At 26.3% G+C, this 21820-nt stretch overlaps 2 protein-coding genes across 2 annotated transcripts in view; one reads left to right on the forward strand and one right to left on the reverse strand.

Annotated features, from left to right (window-relative positions):
• The window catches only part of LOC107452327 (STE20-like serine/threonine-protein kinase), a 42364-nt gene extending 38872 nt beyond the window's left edge, over nucleotides 1-3492 (reverse strand). The window contains exon 1 of the mRNA XM_071181857.1: nucleotides 3186-3492. Coding sequence (XP_071037958.1) covers nucleotides 3186-3353 — 168 coding nt within the window. The 5' untranslated portion in view covers nucleotides 3354-3492. The remainder of the gene's footprint in view (nucleotides 1-3185) is intronic.
• Nucleotides 3493-3713: 221 nt separating this feature from the next.
• On the forward strand, nucleotides 3714-20504 carry LOC107452326 (Actin-related protein 10). The gene is made up of 13 exons (XM_071182753.1): nucleotides 3714-3935; nucleotides 5298-5370; nucleotides 5888-5967; nucleotides 6059-6167; nucleotides 9853-9960; nucleotides 10739-10806; nucleotides 11746-11816; nucleotides 11898-11933; nucleotides 14277-14377; nucleotides 16307-16386; nucleotides 17146-17227; nucleotides 18637-18838; nucleotides 20238-20504. Exons 1-13 carry the CDS (start codon nucleotides 3862-3864, stop codon nucleotides 20366-20368), a joined length of 1215 nt encoding a protein of 404 aa, XP_071038854.1. The 5' UTR covers nucleotides 3714-3861; the 3' UTR covers nucleotides 20369-20504.
• The last annotated feature ends 1316 nt before the right edge of the window (nucleotides 20505-21820 follow it).

The raw sequence follows: 21820 nt of genomic DNA on the forward strand, positions 1-21820 counted from the left end.
AATCTATCGTCAGTAAGTATTAAAATATCGAATAAATGTAATTATATCCACAAATAAATTCATATCAAATCGAATATAATAAATATTTCGGACATTCACCAAAGCGACTATGTGATTGTCAACATTCACCGGTGAAAATCAACAACCACCGATTTCGCTCATTCACGGTAACATATATTTATATATTTTAAGGATATTTTTCGTGCTTCCATTTTGACTTTTTTTAGAACTTGAAATTTCATTTTTACTTAATGTTAAAGGTATTTATTCCATAAATAGATTGAATGTTAATTAATAATGTGATTTCTGCTTAATATTTATTTCAAAACCAGAAATTTTTGTCTGAAACTGAACCAAACCTATTTCAATCTTATGCTTTAAAATGCTTCAGGATAATTATTTTTTCAAAATTGTGTTATCTTGCACAGTAGGCATGTTCTATAAAACTGTTCATAATTTATTCAAAATAATAAATATATTTTGTTTAAACAATTGAAGCTCCACATTGTTCTTAACACAATCATGTCAATGTAGCAATTAAATAACATTATATCATTTTTATATTATTAGAGTTTTTGAAAAATATTAGTTTCAATAAAAGCCAGCTTTAATTAATTTTAGCGAGTTTTTTTTTTTAAGTGGTTTATAAAAAAATAAAATTAAAAACTTAATGACTTTTTTTTGGTCTGCCTATAATCTAATAATTCTGGTACAAATATGCATGCCACCTATATTTTAATTGTTAATACTTATTTACTTTTTCTTATTACATGATATTTTAGTACCATTTATTGCTTATGAATAGTTTTATAAGTTGCTTGTTTAATGTTTCTTTGTGTATTCTTCATCCAAATAGCACTCATCATTAAAAATATATACAAGGTATCGGCTACATTTTAGATTTTCAAATTCATGACATTTCATGATTTTCCATGACTAGTTTCAAGAATGTTTCATGGCTAAACGAAGTTACTATTTTCTGCGACAAAAACTACTATTTTCTCCGAAATGATAGGTATAGCGAAAACTGTTATACTCTGCATCTTCATATTTATAGATTTTAAAAACAGAGTAAAGAAAGAGTTGAAACAATAAAATAGCTGAAAAAAATACAAAAGCAAACATTTTGTTTCCCTTTTTTTTCCTGCAGAATTATATTCTAAAGATACTTTTCTTGTTCATGAGAAAGGAAAGAAATACTCCTGATTTTTCTGTTCTCATTTTGGAATAAAAAAAATTCACCAATGACTGGTTTGCTTCAATTAGAACTTTAAATTGATCAAATTAAAAAAAATAATAATAAAAATTCTTAAATCACAGAAGTTTAAAAGACAATTCGCCCTAGAAATGATGTTTTTTTATTTCATTTTTCGAAAGAACATCATAATCTTTAAGGAACATGATAAAATCATTTTATATTCTAATAAAATATGAGGGAGTGGTGATTTTGTTAGGAATTCAGATATTTGGAACAGGATGAAATTGGAGAGGGGGATTCCATTTTAAAAATTAGATTTTTCGGAGACCTAAATTTATGACTTTCCATGATTTTTTTAAGAAAGATAGTAAAAATCATGACATTTCATGACAAATTTTGTTCAATACTGAAATTCATGACTTTCCATGATTTTTCATGACTTTCCAGGTGCGTGGATACGTTGTATATAGTCTTTTATCAATGCCCATCAAGTTCATTATTTTTTATTACATAACCTTTGGTCTCCAATAAATGAGCAATTTGCAATCTTCCTCATAGATAGAGTAATATCACAAATACACATTTTTTTTCTTTTTCGCTTTTGTAAAAAGTGATATGCTAGCTAATCAATTCTTATACTGTACCTTCATGAAACAACTGCACTACAGTGTGCATACACACTAGATCCCTAGTGGTAGATGGATCAAGGATGAGAATTCTATAACCATCAGGTTAACCACAGAAGATTTTAGTGGTTTTTCTTTCCATGTATTACAAGAATGGGCAACTTTAACTTATAAAGATCACAGCAAGAGCAAGTTTGATCCAAAGATTGATCTAGAAGTTCTCTTGCTTTCTCAGTTAAGTTTAAAATTACAAGACCATGGAGTTTATTGATTCAACTACAAATCTCATGTACGGCAACTGTACAGTTTAATTCTTAAGTTAAATATCTAAATTGTAAGAAATTTACACTGGTATGATAAAATATATATATATATTTTCAGATAGTAAAGATTTTTTCTAATGACAATAAATTAATGAATCAATTAAATCTATATAATCTAAGTTGAAGAAAGTTGAGATGAGTAAAAACTATTTATTGCAGGGATGCACAATCATTTTTAGGCAATAGACCACAAAAACTACAAAGTACAGTATTATAGGCCTACAATAACATAATGCCTTGATTATAAAAAATGTGATGAATATTTAGATTTATTTGAAAATAAAATAAATGAGTTAGAAATGTATAATTAATCTTTTTGATTTGTGCAGATAATAAAAATATTTATAGTAAATAATTTTAATCAAATATACTTATTAGATTGTAAAGCAAATTATCATAAATTTATAGGTATACAACAAAAGAGTAACGAAATTTTCATTTTAAAGTTAACTTTCACTATTATTCAGAAAACAAAATATGTTACTAATATAGTATCAGATTAATATGATGACTTTAACTATAATTTTGAATCTAAAATTTTCTTTGTTTATCTCATCAAAATTTTCTTTTATTTATTTGTGTTTAGTTGATTAATTGGAGATATTTCCATATCGCGATCTGCCCCGCCAACTACGATCGCCATGGCACCAAATTGATTTTAAACAGGAAATATTTTTTTAAAAATAATGTCGAGGTTTTCCTTCAATCCAACAAGTTATATCCTTCAAGTTGGTCCCCTTCTGTGATGTTTCTGTTTGGTTTCTCGCAGGCTGCTGCCAGGAAGTTGCCAAGACTTGGAGATTATTCTGCTACAGATCACGATACGGAAATCTCTCCGATTAATTTATTTTTACTATGTTATTCACTCAGTTGAAGAATCATAAATAAACATATGTAATTACAAAAAACATTTTATAAATATAACTATTAATAATTAGACACGATTATGAAAATTGGTGATTAAAGATTTGAAAGCCACTTACGAAAATCTGATAATTTAACATTATAGAATGAATAATAAATCAAAATCAAACGTACCTTGTATACTTTACCAAAGGCTCCATCTCCTAATTCTCCTACTAATTCCCAGAAATCATCTGGATTTTCACTGAATCGAATATTGTTATACACTTTTTTTCGTTTGCCTTCTAAACCAGAAATATTCCCTATATTAAAAATTTTCTTAAAATTACTAAAAAAAGACATTGTTATTAATATCTTTCACGCTACAAAAAGTTTGGTGTGGTCTAATTTTAATACATAAATGAAGTTTAGCAAGTGCATTGTCACTTAAAATAAAAATATTATAATATATAATGTTTTTTAAGACAGTAAAAAAACAAAAACATAAACTGAAAAGTCTAATTCACATAATGAAACAATTTGTTGACATTCGTCAAAAGTTTATTGTCAAAATATCTTTGCCGTTTTTATTTTAGTTATTTTCCGCTGTCACTTCCGGCACACCATCTACTTTTTGACCCCTGTTTCTCTGCAATCTCACCTCACTTTCCTGCAATTTCCATATCCGTAAACTTGAATTTTTATTCTTCTAGAGAACAGAAATGGAGAGTTTGGAACGTAAACAGTAATGAAGTTTCGGATTTGTCATTTGTTATGAACTCCAATTTGCTCTGCTCTTAAAGTTTATTGATTAAGGCGTCTCTTGTTAGCTTAAATTTGTTTCATCTGAACTTTATTATTAAAATTCACAATGCCTATGTATGAAACTCTTGCTGTTGCTGAAAAACATTCTGTCATTCTAGACATTGGAACCGCTTACACTAAGTATAAATTTCTTAAATTTATTATTCAAAATGCAATTCTTCAGAACACTTTTGTATGAATCGATGTATATGTTAATATTAAAATATTTTTGCGCATCCTTGCTGATGACCATCTTTACTGAAATTGAATAAATAGGCTTTGTTATACGAACCTACGTGAACATAATGTAAGCGGAATCAAAGATGAATACTTTCAAAATAAATTCCCATTTACTGCTAGGAAATTTCCCACTCTCTTCAGGAAATATTCAGAATACGGGTAACAGACCATACACCAAATAAATAAAAAATTAATGTATAAAGTTGCATGAAAAATAATGTATGTAATATGCAAAAAATCATTCTGTTTTTTGGTGAAGAGTCTGCATTGAACTTTTTTTTTACTCATTGTTGTTTAATTTTATATCCCTATATATTGTAAAATTTTTGCATACACTATCCGAATTTCTGTTAAGAACTCTGATATATCAGCATGATTTCCTGACCTACTCTAAAATAATCCCCAATTTTTGATGACATCTAGACAGTAGCTCTCTAAAACTGAGAAAAAAATCATTACAGCAAGGGACAAGCTCAAATAGTATAACTTATAACCACATCATGGGCAAACTTTCACTTTTTTTTTTAAGCAAGTGTAAAAACTGTGAGACGATTGAAGTTGGCGCAATAAAGTACGAATATGGAAATTATTCCCATATTTGAGTTGTGCATTTATTTTGATCAAAAGTATTTTTTATGTTTTTAAAATGGCCATAATCTTGTAGAATTATAAAAAATAAAAAACTCTTGTTTATGTCTTATATCTAGAAAAACTATGAATATTGGTAATTTATGCTCCTTTGAAATGCATGAAATTAAGATTCATACTTTCCATTTTCCCGTTTTTAATTATTTAACTTGTTACATGGGATCAGAAAGCAGTTTCTTGTATGTTTTGGAAAACATTAACTTTTTGGTGTTTTTATGATTCGGAGATATGTTGACCATTTCAAAAAATTAAATCTTTTCAGCAGTTATGCATTGATAAAGCCTACCAATGGTCCGTAAACCAAATAAACTTTAAGGTATAGTTTTTGTAAACATGTCCATTCTTCCAAATTAAATATATAGGCTACGTATACTATTCTTTTTCCCAAGCACTATAGCCTTGCATTGGAGCTTTCTCTATTTGTTTCCTGTAAGTAGGGAGGTTCAAGGAAAAAGTAGGCCATCTCTCTACTACCGTGATTCTGAAATCTTCCTCGTAGTAGTGAACCCATCTTTTGTATGGTGGATCCTTTCTTGTTATATACAATTTTGTAAATGTTATTTTTTGGTGGGATATCAGATATTGTCTTATATTATAAAATTTTTATTTTTTTAGGATTGGATTTGCTAGAGAAACTGGACCAAGGTATATAATTCCTTCTGAAGTGAAACATCCACAGAATCGCAATGTAAGCTACGTTAGAGGAACCTTAATAATAATGCCATAAAATGTATTATAATAATTTACTTTATATGTTTTGTCTATATCTCAGTGGAAGAACTTAGAATAGTGAAGATCATTTCTTGAAATGTTTAGTGAATATATTAGGAAATATTTATGAACAAAAATTAAAATTTTAAATTTTGTGTTGAGTTTTTCAAACATGGGCATTTTTAGAAATTTTTTTATATATTTTTAAATTTTTTTTTCTAAGTTTTATTTTAGAAGAAAAAATGGTACTTTTCCATTTCACTGGCAATAAACTTGCTAATGCAAAGTCATCAAACCCTAGTAAATTTAACTGTGTTTTATTTAATTATTATTTTTTAGGTCGCAAAATAAAAATGTCAGAAATAGTTGACTTCTTTCTTTGCTTAAAAGTTATTTAGAATGGCTTCTTAAAACCTGGTTGGGCAACATATCATAATATTACAGTTCAATATCACCCGGCACTAACGTAGATTTATATTTTTATTTTTTTTCAGGTTGTTAAAGTTTGGGAGTATGAGTCAGATAAGGAATTGTTCATTATTTTAAAAGAATTTCTGCACACTCTATATTTTCGGTAATTAGTTGCTTCTGTTTCAATTCCTTTGCTTATTTTTAATTACACCCATAGTATTTTCTTTTAATATTTTTCATAAATATTTTTTCAGCTATTTATGTGTGAATCCAAAAGATAGGCGTGTTGTTATTGTTGAATCTGTTCTATGCCCTACTATTTTTAGAAACACTCTTGCAGAGGTTCTGTTCATTCACTTTGAGGTAATTATTTTATTTCTCATTTGTTTATTACACATGATAGACAAATAATTATAGTTTGTTATTATATAACTTATGGATCTTTTGTTATATTTTTCAATTCATTAGACAAAAAAAATCTCCAGTCAAAACCTATTTTATTTAATAACCATCTTTGAACACCGACCCAATTTCAATTTATGACTACAGAAGTTCAACTCCCTAGCCTTGTAATTTCGAACTCAATCCAGAGAAAAAGAGAATTCCTGTATCAAGTATTTGAACAAATTAACCTTCATATAGGAATTTTTGACGCAACTAATCTGCATATGGCATTTGCCTTTCATGGAGAAGAAAACCACAATAATTTCTACTGTTAGCCTGATGGCAAGGGGATTTTAACTCATGATAATCATTTTTCCACTGAGGACATTTTACGTCAACACAGCTGTCAGTGCGAATCAGGTGCAGAATTTGTATGAACCAACTATTGCTGGCATTCAAACCTGAGTCACCACATTACGAGGCAAGCAGGGCCGGATTAACCTATAGGCACACTAGGCACGTGTCTAGGGCCTACGAAATTCAGGGGCCTACGAAAAACATGGGAGAAAAAATTTTTTAAAAAAAAAATGAAACGTAGTGGAATCAGAAAAACAGTTTTGTTTTTCTGATTCCACTGCGTTTGATTTTTTTTTCTTTTCACGATAAATTTCACACTCAATAAATTCTTTTTATTCATAAATTTTATCATTAGGTTTTTTTTTATTTTGAAATTCTGTTGATCTTGCCTTGTTCCGGGTTTTAATATTTATGCTAGTGCCTTTTTTAACTATCGTTTCGGTTCGATAATTTTCAAGTGTTTTGATTTAGATTAATAAGTTTTCCTTTTATTTTATNGTTTCAAAATATGCACATTTCTGCAAAGATCCCCCTCCTTCTCTTAATAATAAATATTTTGAGTTACTTTCTTTTTCTTTGATATGAAAATATTGTAAGCTTTTGTTTAATTGTTTCACATTTACTGTAAACATTATAATTGATTATAGGAAACTATATCTAATGTTGCCCTTACAGATGGGGTAATTATTGATCAATGGGGTAATTCCTGGTCTATGTCATTTCTTTTTATAAATAATACTAAAAATAGCTAATAAATAGCTGATTGTCTTTTCTTAAATACCAGTTCATATTTATTAAGTGGAACAACTATTAAATATATTTTAACTGTAATCACAAAATTTGTTTTTAACTGTGTACAAGTCAAATATGTTTTGATTTGCACCATTTCTGGTTTGTCTAACCTTGCTGTTATCTTAATTTTATGTGTGTACATTGTTAGAATAATTTTTAAGTTTATAAATTAGCCTAATATAAATATGGTGAGTAATTATGAGCCTAAAAAGGATACTAAGCTTCTAGAAAGGAAAATTAGTGAAATTTTTTTAATGATTGAAAATGAGAATTTCAGTGTGAGAGCTGCTTCCAGAGCTGTTGACATACCTTACTTAACTTTACACTCTCACTTAATGAAGTTACAAAATCCAGCAAACGAAACCCATGTGGGAACTCTTTCTTGTGTTCAAACAGAACATGAGAATGAACAGAACATCTGCTTGCCTAAAATGTATAACATGATGCAAAGATTTTTGGAAAATTTAAAGTGTTAATCTTTATTCTTGCTTTTTAAATGAATCGTTTTATTAGCTGGTTAAACATATCTTTTTGGTTTATTTGTTTGATCTTGATGTCTTATTTGTTAATTACCACTGTATAATTATTTTTAAACAGCCCCTTTATGATTAAAACTGGTGATCAATAATTAGCCCAGAAGTGATCAGGAATTATCCCAGAAAGGATCAAGAGAAGGGGTAATTCCTGATCACTAAAAATTTAAAATCTTTTAAATTCTAAATAGATTTTCAAACAAAAGAAAGTGGCATAGGACTCATTTCATATAGCCTCAAACTTCCCATAAATATTAAAATTCTATCTGGAATAGTTTTTTCACAAAATAGATGTTTGCATTTTTTGATCAGGAATTACCCCAAGTCACCCTATTTTAGGAAATATCATGAAGTTTTTGTGCAAATTTTGCCAAGAAACTAGACACTTAAAAGGAAATAAAATGAATGCAATTTTTAATTTTAAGTAAATGTTTTAATGACTTAACTGATAATTATCATTTAAATATAAATTGTCTTAATCACATAATTATTGATATTTGTTTATCATGCATATTTATTATTATATTTATAGTTATTGTTTTGATTTTCAATATGTTTCATGTTCATTTATTATGCTTTCTTATTCATTATGATGCATTGTGTTTACATATTCATTTTAATCTTTCTGGTTTAATGTATATTTGAGTATAAGATAAGACTTCGCTACTTTTCTACTTGGCACAATACTTTTGGCTTTTAAATCAAGGTATGAAATTTCTGTTCTTAAGGTACTTGCTAGACTAAAAATTTTGCTTGCCACTGATCAGGTTTTAAAATGTTAACAGGTGTAATGACCACAATAATAAAGTAATAAAGAAACTAAAAAATTTAAACATATTTACTAGCGGAAAAAATAATATTAACTTCAAATAAGGTTGCAATTGTTGCAGTGTAATTCACATACCATTAGAGGTCATTAAAATAAATAACAAAAATTTCATAAAAGTTTCCACACTTTTAACACTTTATGTCTGTATACTGCTACATTTTGGGGTTAAAATATCATTCGTCATTTTCAACCCTAGAATCAAGCTCTATTAAGAAAGAGGTTTATAAGTTTTGCTGTAGTTGCTTTCCGATGTATAGCATGTAAACGAGACTTTCTATATTTTATGTCTTATATATTATTTGTCAATTGCAACCCTAGGGTCAAACACTCTTACAGGAATGGCTTATATGGTTTGCTGTCGTTGCTTTCTGGTGTATAGCATGTAAACTGAAACTCTCAACTCTATGGTAATTTGATTAGAAATGCAACATTTTACAAGACAAAACTTATTCATAAATCCTAAATATTAGGTGGCCAATGGCAAGCCGAAATTCAACACCCTGCTTAACGATTTAATGAATGTAATTTTGTGCTCTGTATTCAGTGATATTTCAAGTTATTTAATAAAAAGATTTTAATATTTTTTAATCAAGAAACAATGCCTCACTGTGAAATTGATATTAATCAAAGAACTCAATAGAAAGTGTTGTGTTAAATTACTTTTTTCTTGTATGTTTTATGTGACCAAGTTTTATTAGATTATCATTAGAGCGATGCTATTAAATCAAATAATGTGCTGCATAGTTTATTGAGTAATTCCACTATTTACAAAGGTCATATTTTCTGTCTTTAAAAGCCTATAACTCAGTTATTAAAACTAATAAAAATTCTAATAATCTTTGTTAAAATAACTCTTTGGGCCATTTACACATATTTCAATTTTTAATAAAAATTTAAAAAATCTTTACTAATTAGAAAAATGGGTACTATGGATGAAACTAATTATGTTATTTCTATATGTATAAATATCTAACTCAATATTTTACTAAATTACTAGAACTTCTTGATTTTTTTTATTGAGTTGTGTGAGTTTTTATTGAGTTGAATGCATTTGATCTGCAAATATGACATTAATAAATAATATCGAAGTCACTAATTGAGTACTGTCGTATTCAGAGACATCTTGAATTTAAAGCTACATTTACCATTGCAGATTCCATCTCTTGTATATGTTCCATCCCATTTGATGGCACTATTTACTCTGGGAATTTCTTCAGCTTTAGTAATGGACGTTGGCTATAGTGAAACATCTGTACTTCCTGTATCTTTTGCTAAATTATTTGGTTTTCATTTTCTTTTGACTGTGTATCTAAACTGTACGGGATTTTCCTAATGTTTCTGTAAATCTAACTTATATACTTAGCTCACAGCTATTTTGAATTTATTGTGTATTGAGAGTGAAGAATATCTTTCTCATCTACAAAATGCAACTGGTGAATAATTTACATACAAAAAATTAACATAATTTTAGGTAGCTATAAACTGAAAAAGGTTGCTATAAATAATTTGTTAATGCCAATTAGGGGCAATAGTTATCTATAAACTTAAAATAGTTAGCTATAAATTTTAATGGCTAACTATAAAATAATAATCAAAAATATTTAACCACTTAAGAATTTTAATTATTGTTGAATACGAAACTTATAACTTAAGCTTTGTTTAGAATATATCCACCATCATTAAGATTGTACTTTAGTGTTCAAATATTTTTTTTAATTTTATTTATTCAATTTATTGTTTATAGTGTCAAAAAAGATGTTCATTGTTTTTTTCTGCTCTTGTGTTTTGCATCTATTTTTTTAATATCAACATTTTATCAATTGGTATTTTTTCATTAGTGAAATTATACTAAATCAAAATTAAAAAACTTGTTTACTATAATATTTTATGGTTGCAAAATTTTGTACCAGGATAGATATAATTAGTAGTTAACTTAATCTTTTACTTAATGTTATACTTTTCCCTGTAGTATTATTTAAAATTAACTAGTGTTAGTTTTTGTTAATTTGCATTCAAATGTATGCCTTAACATAAAAACGATTTATGCTGGAGTTCCTATACTGAACACTTGTGAAAGTCTTCTTGTTGGAGGGAAATTAATTCACAAGTAAAATTTTTTCATAATTTTTTCCTCTGAAACCTTTAATTTCTCTCTCATTCAAAAGTTTCATGGTTATTTGATGCTATATCTTGTTTGCAGTGTTCAAGAATTTTTATTTTCCCACCATAAAAGCTCTGTTTTTGCAAGGAATATTTTTGCACTTAATGTTATTAGAAATTTCCAATAATAGTGTATTAATAATTCATTTGATTGCTTGTTCTTCTTTTTAATTGTAAAAAAATCTATTTTATTCAGAATTCATTAAGAATTATTATAATTAAAACTTTTTTAATTTAAAATTGCCTTGATAAGTACAAAAATGAATATTTTCAGCAACATAACTTTAACAAATATAAAAACATCAAAAAATAAATTATGTTTATAAGTTGCATACAGAATAAAAAGAAATATTTACTTAATGGTTGTAGTTTCAACAATTCATTTTATGGCATTAAACAATGTTAATATGTTTATATAATTAAAATTACAATATTTTATATATTAATAATACATCTACAATAATATATTAATAATACATCTTTAAATGTTAAGTGGCAATGATGTTAAAATTTTCTCAATTTGTGGATTTTGAAGAAAATACAACGTATTGTGTTTATTTATTATTATTATTATGTTTATTTTTATTATTATTAAAATCTGTTTAATGATCCATATTTCCGTTCTATTATAAATTATTCATCATTGTAGGTATTTTTTAAAGTTAATTTGGGCTCCGTATTATTAGCCTTGTTATTTTATATTTTCTTTAATGTAAAATATGAAATTTTCATATAATTGCGAAACAGCTAAATGTATTGGTATATTTGTAAATTATTTTAAAAAAATTGCCTTCAAATATAAAATTTATTTAAATTGATATGTGTAGAATTTGAACAAAATGTTCTAAGAAATTCATAGTTTTTGATTTATAATAACTATATTTAGGAGAATTAAAGAAGAATTGGAGAAAAAAGGTCTTGTAAAATGTGAAAACTCTGAAGAAACAAGACTAACTGGTATGTTTTATACAAAAGTTTTTATTTTTGATTTAAAACTTTATTTATTAATTTAATTACTTTTCTTCAAATACTTTTCAGATCCACTAGAGGAATCAGTTGTTGAAGATATCAAAGGTAAATTATCAAACTAATTTTGCGGCAATCATCCCACAAATGACAATTTTTTTGCTCTAATTTAATTATGATATAAAAAATTGAATTCATTGTTGTAATTGAAAAGTTCAACTGAGTAAAATTTACTTGCTAGCGAGAATAATCTTTGTTGACTGACTACTGACTTTCTCTAATTTTATAGCGAAACTAAACAGTAAACATGCATTTTGTTTAACTAAAATGAAATGTTAATGTTCAAAATGGCTCTAACAGATTCAGAAACATTTTTTCCCTTTTAAGTGTTTACTCATTCTGCATTATGGGAATTTCCAAAATTATATATTTTTTTGATATTTTCTTTTTAAAAAATTTTATTTGTGAACTGGTGGAATTCTAAAGCTGATTAATATTGTAATTATTGAGATGTTTCTTTATGGTTTATCAAGTCTTCAATAAAAGACTTTCTAAAAACTGTAAAAAGCTCTTCACTTTAAAATGTAAATAATTTAATCATTATCAATCACTCAATATATTCATCAATAAATCAATTTTAATGAAAGTTTTTATCATTTTAAAGCAAAGTAATTTTTCTATACTGAACATGATTATTTCTTTAATAAACAAAGTTTACAAATATGCCAGTAAGGAATAAAATCAACAAATCTGCCATGAAAAATGTGTGCTATAAGAACAGAATGGCCACTGAACATTGAAAAATTTGAAAGTTTTTATCAATTTGAGAAAATTTGGGAAATATGAGGGAATTTAATTAAAGCACTAAACGTTATGAAAAATAAATTTGTTTTAGGAACCTAAAACTAATAACTATTTCCTAAACAATCGGTTATGTAGTACCTTTTTTGAGTCAAAATTATTTAGTTTCAATTTTATTTGCAAGTATAAGTGTTTTGTAATATATTTTTAGATTTTAATCATAAGAATAAGGCTAAACTGAAAAATTAATAATAAAAATAATGCCACTTGCTATAGAAATCAGGAAAACTCGATGAAATTAGTTTGGAAAAATCAGGGAATTTTTCCCCCCTGAGAACAGGTCACCCTGTCGAAGCCACTTAAATTTTTATTATATTCACTTGCATAAAAACTTCATTTTGTAAACGCTTTATTCTTTAACTAGGAGCTAAATCCCCTAACCGTTGCTGCTCACCAACCACTTACGATTGCTTTGCAATAATTGCTTCTTGATATATATAAAACAATTTTTCTACGAAAATCAAAATTATTCTCTTAAAATAAGTGTACTACAAAAAATTCTGTTAGTTTTTATTTGTGCCCCCACTTCCCATCTCTAAACATTTCCCCAATGATTTAATTAAGTTGATGAACATAAATAGTTTTTCTTAGCAATAATTTTTTTAAATGACTTTTCAAATTAAAGGTATATTGTTATTACAACTCAGGTGAGTGCACAATCGCAAGTTAATATTTTAGTTTACGAAATAGACTGATATATTGAATTTGTGGGAGCATCATATTTTGCATGAAATTTATGGAATCTCTTAATCATTTTGTAATTCTATACTATATTAATGCAATTTTCACCAAAAAATATTAGTTGCAAAAGGTTTAATAAATTTAGATACCAAGTTTATCTTATAATTTAACGTATTAAATTAATATCAGGGAATTGCATTATAATAAAGAAACAGCTCTTTTAGTTTTAAATACTAAAAGAAAATACAAATATTTTTAATTCTAAATAGAAAAAACTTCTTTGAAAAAAGCGCGCTAAAAAGCAGCAGAAATTTCAGAAAAAAGTAACTATAAATAAAACGAAGGAAATAAAAATAAAAATATGACCACCGAAGCCGACTTTTAGTTTTAAATTCTTAATTTAAAAAACAATCATAATCTCAAAAATATAATAATAGATGATTAGGATAAGAAAAATAACTATTGCAAGTTAGAGATACAAAATCCTTATTGAAAACTGATGCCTTTATGACTTTTATTAATTTTATCACGACAAACACCAAAAAAAATGTGTGGAAATTGATGTGATTTTCTAACTAATAAAAATATATCAACAACAATGGAAAACTGTGTTAGACCATTCCATTCTTATGTTATATAGTATATATAATATATTGTTATCTAATATATAATATGTTATATAATTTATAGCTCGTATTTGAAAAGGTTCATAAAAGTAACAATAATTTCTGATTTAATAATGTTCCTATTTCTGATTGACTGATTAATGCATTTGAGGTGTAAGAATTTCATATCAACGATTTTATTGGATCTTTCAATACCATCATTTAATTATGTATATAAATATTCTTTAATATATTGTTTCTATTTTTAAAAAAAATTTAATTGGTGAAACACTTTATTTTTTAGTGAGAACTTGCTTTGTAACTCCCCGCTCTAGAGGTTTAATTCTACAAGCTCATGAAAATAGAAACCGAACGAAAGGTGGCACTGCTTCTCCTGATCCTGGGGTAATATTTTGTTTTGTGTTCATTACAGAAACTTATTATTTTCACTGCTCTGCAATGACTATATTTCATCAAATAGGCACATTTAAAAGCATAAAATGTTTTTGTTTGTTTTTTCCACTTCAGATTGACACATCGTACATTTCCAAATATAAACCAAGAATTTTTAGAAAAATTTATCAAGTTAAAGTTAGAGGTTCAACTTATAATCAAATCTACTAACTTTGAAGAATAACAGGAGGAAATACTTATTTCGCCATATATAACAGGAGAAATACTTTCAAAAACAACTTCTCCGAAAGAAATACTTCCTTTGTTGAGCATTAGCGATATTCAGTAAATATCACGAAACAAACATAAAAATACGTAAAATAATAGTTAAAAACAAAATGCCTAAATATAAAAATTGAAAAGGAAACACATAAAAAGAACAATTTGAAAGGAATACTATAACTTTTTAATCTTCTAATTGTGAATTTTGAAAGTCCATACAACTTTTATCCACCGTTCAACTGGTACTAGCTCTACCATTGCTCCAAGCCAGCGCATACATTTTTTTTTCCAAACATAGCAGGTCTTGTTTTTTTACATTGACTTATAATACAAGTTTTGAATTTTGGGTTAATTTTCAAATTAAAAACGTACTCTTCGGCTTATACAGGGATGAACTTACATTCAGAAATATTGGGTAATTCTTTTCTTTGCCACAAATTAAAATATTTGCTTCAGATTTTGTGTAAATACTGTAAATAATGTGATTTTTTGTGGTAACATTTGAGGAGTTATTGCAGCTGAGACCTAAGATTGATGAAAATTTAGCCTATTTCTTTATTTATTATATTTTTATGTTTTATTTTATTTGGCTTTTTTTTAATTTATCTTCTGCTGAACTCAAACCAAAAAACAAAAAAAATAATAACCAACCAACCAAACAAATTTTTTTTTTGTTGCAACCAAAAAAAAAAAAAAAATTTCCCTTATAAAAGTTTTAAACTTATTAAGTTACAAGTCTTTACGAGAGTATTCTTTTATTTTATGTTAGGCTTTCTAAGATAAGCTTTGAAATGTAAAAAAAGTAAATGGGATTATCCTTCTGAAACTATATGATTTGATAACTTACTACTTACTTTTTCAAATCATTGTAAAATAATTTTAATTAATTCAGTCAAACAGGGTGAATTTTTGAATTGAGTTGCAATTACCTACTATAAAGATACTATGGCATTCACTTATGCAATGTCTACACAAAAATATGTGAGCCTAAAGTTGAGAGAAATTTGTTTTTATCCTAATTTATGTCTCAATTAAAACACTATATTGAAGTACAGTAGAACCCTGAATTATCTGACGCCTGCATCACTTCGGCTAACTGACACCCTTTTTTATGCTCAATAAAAAGATACAAAAAATCATTGCTGTTACTTCTGTTGTAATCAAATTTCTATTTGGACGATTGATTCAAAATATGGCTACTAATAGAGAATGATTTAACAGAAATCAAAAGTGCATAAATTTTTGATGATATAATATGGTGATTTGTAATCGAAAAATAAAGCACAAATATTTTTTCTCTAAAACTTCATCATAGCTACTACTTATTTTGAGTAATTTTACCCATAGTTCAGTGTTTATAGATTGAAACACTGATTTAAAAGTGTCGATTATCTGGAGATTTCTATTTTCCGACATACCTCTGGTTCCGAGAGTATCAGTTAATTGGGATTCTACTGTACTTAGCTTCTTTGTGCGAAGTTTGGTATAATTTAATTTGATAGATTTAATAACTTTTGTCCTTAATTTGTTTTAATATTGTACTGGGGTTCAAAATTTTCTTAACACCTGGGATTTATATAAGCTTGTGAATTTTTATTAAAATATTGAAGCCGTCAAACTATCAAAGACATATTTTATATTTATGTTTTTATATTTTAGTTGGAAGTGCTTAATCCTCCACCTGATGTTAAATATCCTCTAAGTAGTGATAAAATGATGACCGTACCTGGAACTTTAAGGTTAGCTTTAATTTGTGAGAATTTCTTTGCCTATATTTATTATTTTGATGTTTGGTTGCAAATTATGTGTTTTATCAAATTAAAAACTTTTTAAAATGTTATAAATTCATAATTGTAAGAGTTACGCGATTTTTATTAATTGCATCCCACTTACTCGTAAACCTTCTTAACATAAAGGCTATCCTCACTCAAATTATAATTTCAATTTGAAAATATTAAGGCAAAGATATCTATCGACTAAAATATATAATTCTGAATAAAGCTGACTGATTTTATACATTGATAAAATTCGAGTCTTTCTCAATGTGGTTATACATTTAGTCAGCGATAAATCTTCCTTCATCAGTTATTTGTGATACATTTTCCTGGAAGAATAGAGCTCAATTCTCATAATGAGAACCATAATGTATTTTCTCTTTATTTCATTTAATGCTTTTCATAATAAGTAAAAATCAATTAATATCTTTTTTATTTATCAACCTTGGCATGTGAGCAGAAATCAATCAATTTTTAGATAACTTCAGCCTAGATTTTAAAAAAAAATTTGCAGTGCTCTAATTTTATAAAATTCTCATTTTTGATTCTCACCTCTACAACGTTTTAAATTAAAAAACTAAGAACAGAAGAAAAACCCTTTAAACAAACATTTGGTAATAATTTATTATAATTTATAGTAAATGCATGGAGTAATTTAAATTAAGTAAATTTTAAAACTTGTACTTAATCCATGTATTTTGTCTTAATAATTGTTATTTTCAGAGAATGGGCTGCTGAACTCTTATTTGAACCAGATGATGATGATAAATCAATAGCTACATTGATTTTGGATTGTCTATTAAGAGTAATTATTTTATATTTATTTAAATTATTTTATCTATTTAAAATCAGTAAAATTTTCTTTTTACTATTTATAAAAAATTACATGAAGAATAAATTGTATTAGTAATAAATTAATTTGTATTTAATTATGAAATATTTGTGTTTGTATGTGATTTTGTCTTCAAATAAAACTACCTAAATTAAAATATAAGATCTTAACTTTCAGTTTTTAATTAAGAAACAAAATTTAACAAAAGTATATTTGATCGTATTTGAAAAAAAAATCTCTTCTTTCAGTTTTGTTTGTATGTTAAAAAATTTTTAAAGAAAATAGGGTCTTTTTCTTTCTTTTTTTGTAGTCAAACTAATAGACTTATTGTAGTTAATGTTTCAGTTTTAAAAAGTAATTTATATTTAAGAAAATTGGCTTCAAAAGAAGCTTATAAATTTCTTAGTCTCATTTTTTATATCACAGAACAAAATTTTTTATTTCTTTGATCGAACTTTTTTTGGGTGATATTGATTATTCAAATTGACAGTTTAGTGTGCATTCTTTACAGTCATCAATTATAATAGAATTTTATGTTATATTAACGAATATTCAAATATTTTTAGCATAAAACATAATTTGTTTTTATAACCTAGTCTGCAAATAATTATTTTTTGTGATATTCATTTATTTTTTGTTGAAAATACCCTTTTCTTACCCATGAAAATGCACATCAAAATGGTAAAAATATTCAAAACTGCTCTTTTTTGAGGAATTAATATATTCTCCTTTAATCATATGTTGTAACTTCATGGAATTCCTTAAATTTAAATTTTTAAAAATAAAGGTTATTCTCAAATTTAGAATTTCATTCAACAGTTTTTAGATTGGTTTTAAAAAATGTATGCTTGTCATTTTTAATATACATTAACTGACATTCAAAAAAAGTATTGCAACTTAGAATTTTAATTTAGATAATTGATTTTTATTAAATAAAAATCTCCAAAGGGTTAAATAAATCTTCAAAAGTCACCCTTCATTTTAATAACACATGCATTATGAATTTGTAAGGGTGGAGTAAAAAGAAAAAAAAATTGAAACGTTTTGAAACGTAATTTGTGCTAAGATCTTTTTTTATTTAAAATTGCTCATTGCTGTCAAATTCATTAAGTGCAAATTAAAATAAATAATAAAAAAAATATTAAACTGAAATACTTTTATAGAATGTAACGTTTCCTGTATTTCCAAATCTTGTAATTTACTATGTGTTTAAATTTTCTTTCCAAGGAAAATTTTTATCGAAAAAAAAATTTTGATAATAAATTTGCTTATGATTGAAATTATTATCATTACTTTTTTTTAATCTCTACACTGACTGCTCATAATTCAGATTATATTTATTAGAGAATTATATTTTAGTCTTATAATTTTCTTCTCCTTAGTGCCCTATAGATACTCGTAAAGAACTAGCGAATAATGTGATAATAATGGGTGGAACATCCATGCTCCCTGGCTTCAAACATTCCTTGCTGACAGAAGTCAAAATGCTATTTGATGATCCTAAATATTCATCTCGATTACCTCTCAAAGAAATCAAGCTTCACACTCCTCCAGCAAAAGAAAATTATGTTGCATGGCTTGGAGGTAAATTCTCTTTACATTTTCTTTATTTAAAAAAGAATTTTGCTTTTTTAAATGCTTTTGTCTATTTTACACGTAAATCTTCCCCTTATAACTTCAATGAGGGAAATGTTTTCATATCTGCCAAGTTTCCTGTTTTTTTAATGAAGACTCCGGTATTTTATGACTGTCTCCTGTTTACCTGTATATTCTCAAATTTCTCTGTATTTGTTGAAGAAAATATTGTTTTTAAATTTTGGCAATAAAATATCAACTGATGGTAAAAATATTTATCTTATTCATCAACGGATAGTGCTATTTGCAGTATGTTGAGTTTTAATAGTTGAGGTAATTATAAATAACAGTTTAGAAAAATCTTCTTTTGATTAGGATTTATAGACATATTTTTTACTCGGCTAAATATAAGTGCTTATATTATTTCCAGTTTTGAATTTCTCTTTTTGACTTACATGATTATGCATGATGTATCAAAACTTTACTCGTAGCCTAAAAAAGATGTCTCTAGTAAAATCTCAATTATTTTATTCCTCCAATGTTGGCAGCTATGCTGTTTTGAAAACTATATTTTGGAATTCTTTTTTTAAAACAAGATCATTTCCTTATTATGATCTTTTTTCAGATCTGTCATAAAGTAGTCCTCAATTAATGAAATATTTCAGTCGTTGAGCATGTATCAGAAACAATTTTGAATTGACTTAAGTATAAGTAAAGCATTAATGCCATGATAAAACTCCCCTTGCCACAAAGTCTAAGGCCACCTACTACTATAGAAATGAAAGACCACCTACTGCTTTGAAATGGCTTATTTCAAGGAAGGGGCTTCTCCATCCCCTGATTATTTTTCTCACGTCGACAAGAGCCCAAACCTGTCTAAGAAATTGATGCAACACCCTACTTGAAATAGTTAAACCTTGTAGTCATAGTCACCGCATTTGTTCCAGACGAGTGGCAAGGGGAGTTCTTACCATAGACAGACTATATTATTGAAAGCGATTTTTGACTTGTTACTTGTGTATAATAATAATGAGTGTCCCAAAATTCAAGCAAGATTTAAATTTTTTGCCATTTGTACTATAATAACAGTGAGAAAGCATACTTGAAAAAGATTAAACATACAGTTTTTATAGTATATTATTTTTTTCCATACAGTAAAAATAAGTTTATTTACTATAGTGAGTCCTAATGAATTAATTAATTTCTTTATTTTTTAGCTTCTGCATTTGGTGCAACTGAAGCAGTACCATCAAGATCTATAACAAAAGATCAGTATCGTCAAAATAAATATATACCAGATTGGTGTGATAAAAAATGGGCNTGTATATTATTTTTTTTTCATACAGTAAAAATAGTTTTATTTATTATAGTGAGTCCTAATGAATTAATTAATTTCTTTATTTTTTAGCTTCTGCATTTGGTGCAACTGAAGCAGTACCATCAAGATCTATAACAAAAGATCAGTATCGTCAAAATAAATATATACCAGATTGGTGTGATAAAAAATGGGCTGAAGATTCTGAAAAATCACTTGTTTAAAAAAAGTCATGTTTGAGATGAAGAAATTTCTCGTGTCCCGAGTGCTGACTCTCTATATTACTTAAATTGTTTGATAGCCTATAATTTTGTTCTTAATGCTTGTAATTTATTTATCTAATAAACACTTTTTTATATATTCTATAGATATTATCTACTTTTTTTCCTGATTTCTTATTTTTTTTTTCTTTTTTGATGTCTACAAATTTTCATAAAAGTTCAAATACTGTTGAAATCTGCATAGTCTAAGACCAGAAACTTTGAAAATTCCAAATTCTTTAATTGTTTACATTTTCACTTTTTTTCATTGATAACTTAATATCTAGAAATGTGGGCTAATATATTTAAAAGAGTGAATTAAATGTAAGTGTAATCAATAACAATTTATGTTTAATATTTAAGCTTTTAATGTTTTCATATGCTTACTTATTAAACTTTTAATCTTTTCATAGTTTTCTTACAACCTGTCACAAAATGTAAAAAATATGATGGATTGAATTATTTACTAAAGTGTGAACTTTTAAAAACTTACGAAACCTTACTACTAAACCTAATACATACTTACAAAAACTTTTTTTAATTAAAAATGTTTAAAATGAATTGCATTGTGTGTGTTTCAATAACAAAATTAAATTTTAATCATTAGAATTGTTTTGTGGGAACTGTTATTTTTAATTCTAAAATCAGCACAGATTTTAGAGAACTTATTGCATTATTTTTTAGTTTCTGTAGAAATAAAAACTTAATTTTTCATTTTATTTTTATAAAACATATGTCATCAACTTTTTTGAAATTTCGCAGATTTCTAACTTTATTTGCAAAAATATTAACTCTAAGGATATATTAACAATTTTTAATTTGTTAAAATAATTAAGCATATACATTTTATTCTACAAATGTGTACATCTATGAATTAATTTTTTTACTCTTCACAATTGTTCTCCATAGGCATACCCTTCAACATTTGAGGTTTTTACAAAATATTTTTTCCAGTGGTAGTGAACTTAAGCAAAAAATTTCAAAGCAAATAAAAATTTTAAAAAAATTTATAAAATTTAAAAGCATAAGGATTTGACTGTTTGACCTTATCTGTTCAAACTATTAACATGGAGTGGTTGACAAAATTCTTCCAATGTTAATTTATAAAAATATTAATATATTACCTTTGCTATAATTTTCTAAAACTGCGGAAAGTCCTTAATAGTATGCCTATAGATCACAATAAAAGTTTTTGAATTTATTACATTCTAAATTCATTTCAAATTATTCATTTTATGACACCATTACAGTTATAATAGAAAAATAAAAATACTCAGACCCTATAACAATAAAACTACAATTTGATAAACAAAATAATAGAATATTTCATAATAAATTAAACATATAGTTACACAATTATTAATTATTTATCAAAAATGCATAAGACATTTGATTTCAAAATCTCCTAAGATCACA

The sequence above is a fragment of the Parasteatoda tepidariorum genome, chromosome 6 (assembly GCF_043381705.1).
Source record: "Parasteatoda tepidariorum isolate YZ-2023 chromosome 6, CAS_Ptep_4.0, whole genome shotgun sequence".
NCBI classification, from domain to species: Eukaryota; Metazoa; Arthropoda; class Arachnida; order Araneae; family Theridiidae; genus Parasteatoda; species Parasteatoda tepidariorum.

Excerpts from the sequence above, each read along its gene's own strand:
- LOC107452326 (XM_071182753.1), top strand. The coding sequence starts at position 3,862 with ATGCCTATGTATGAAACTCTTGCTGTTGCTGAAAAACATTCTGTCATT. Across the intron at positions 5,968-6,058 it reads CTGCACACTCTATATTTTCG|CTATTTATGTGTGAATCCAA; the intron begins GTAATTAGTTGC and ends ATATTTTTTCAG. Across the intron at positions 11,934-14,276 it reads AGTTGTTGAAGATATCAAAG|TGAGAACTTGCTTTGTAACT; the intron begins GTAAATTATCAA and ends TTTATTTTTTAG.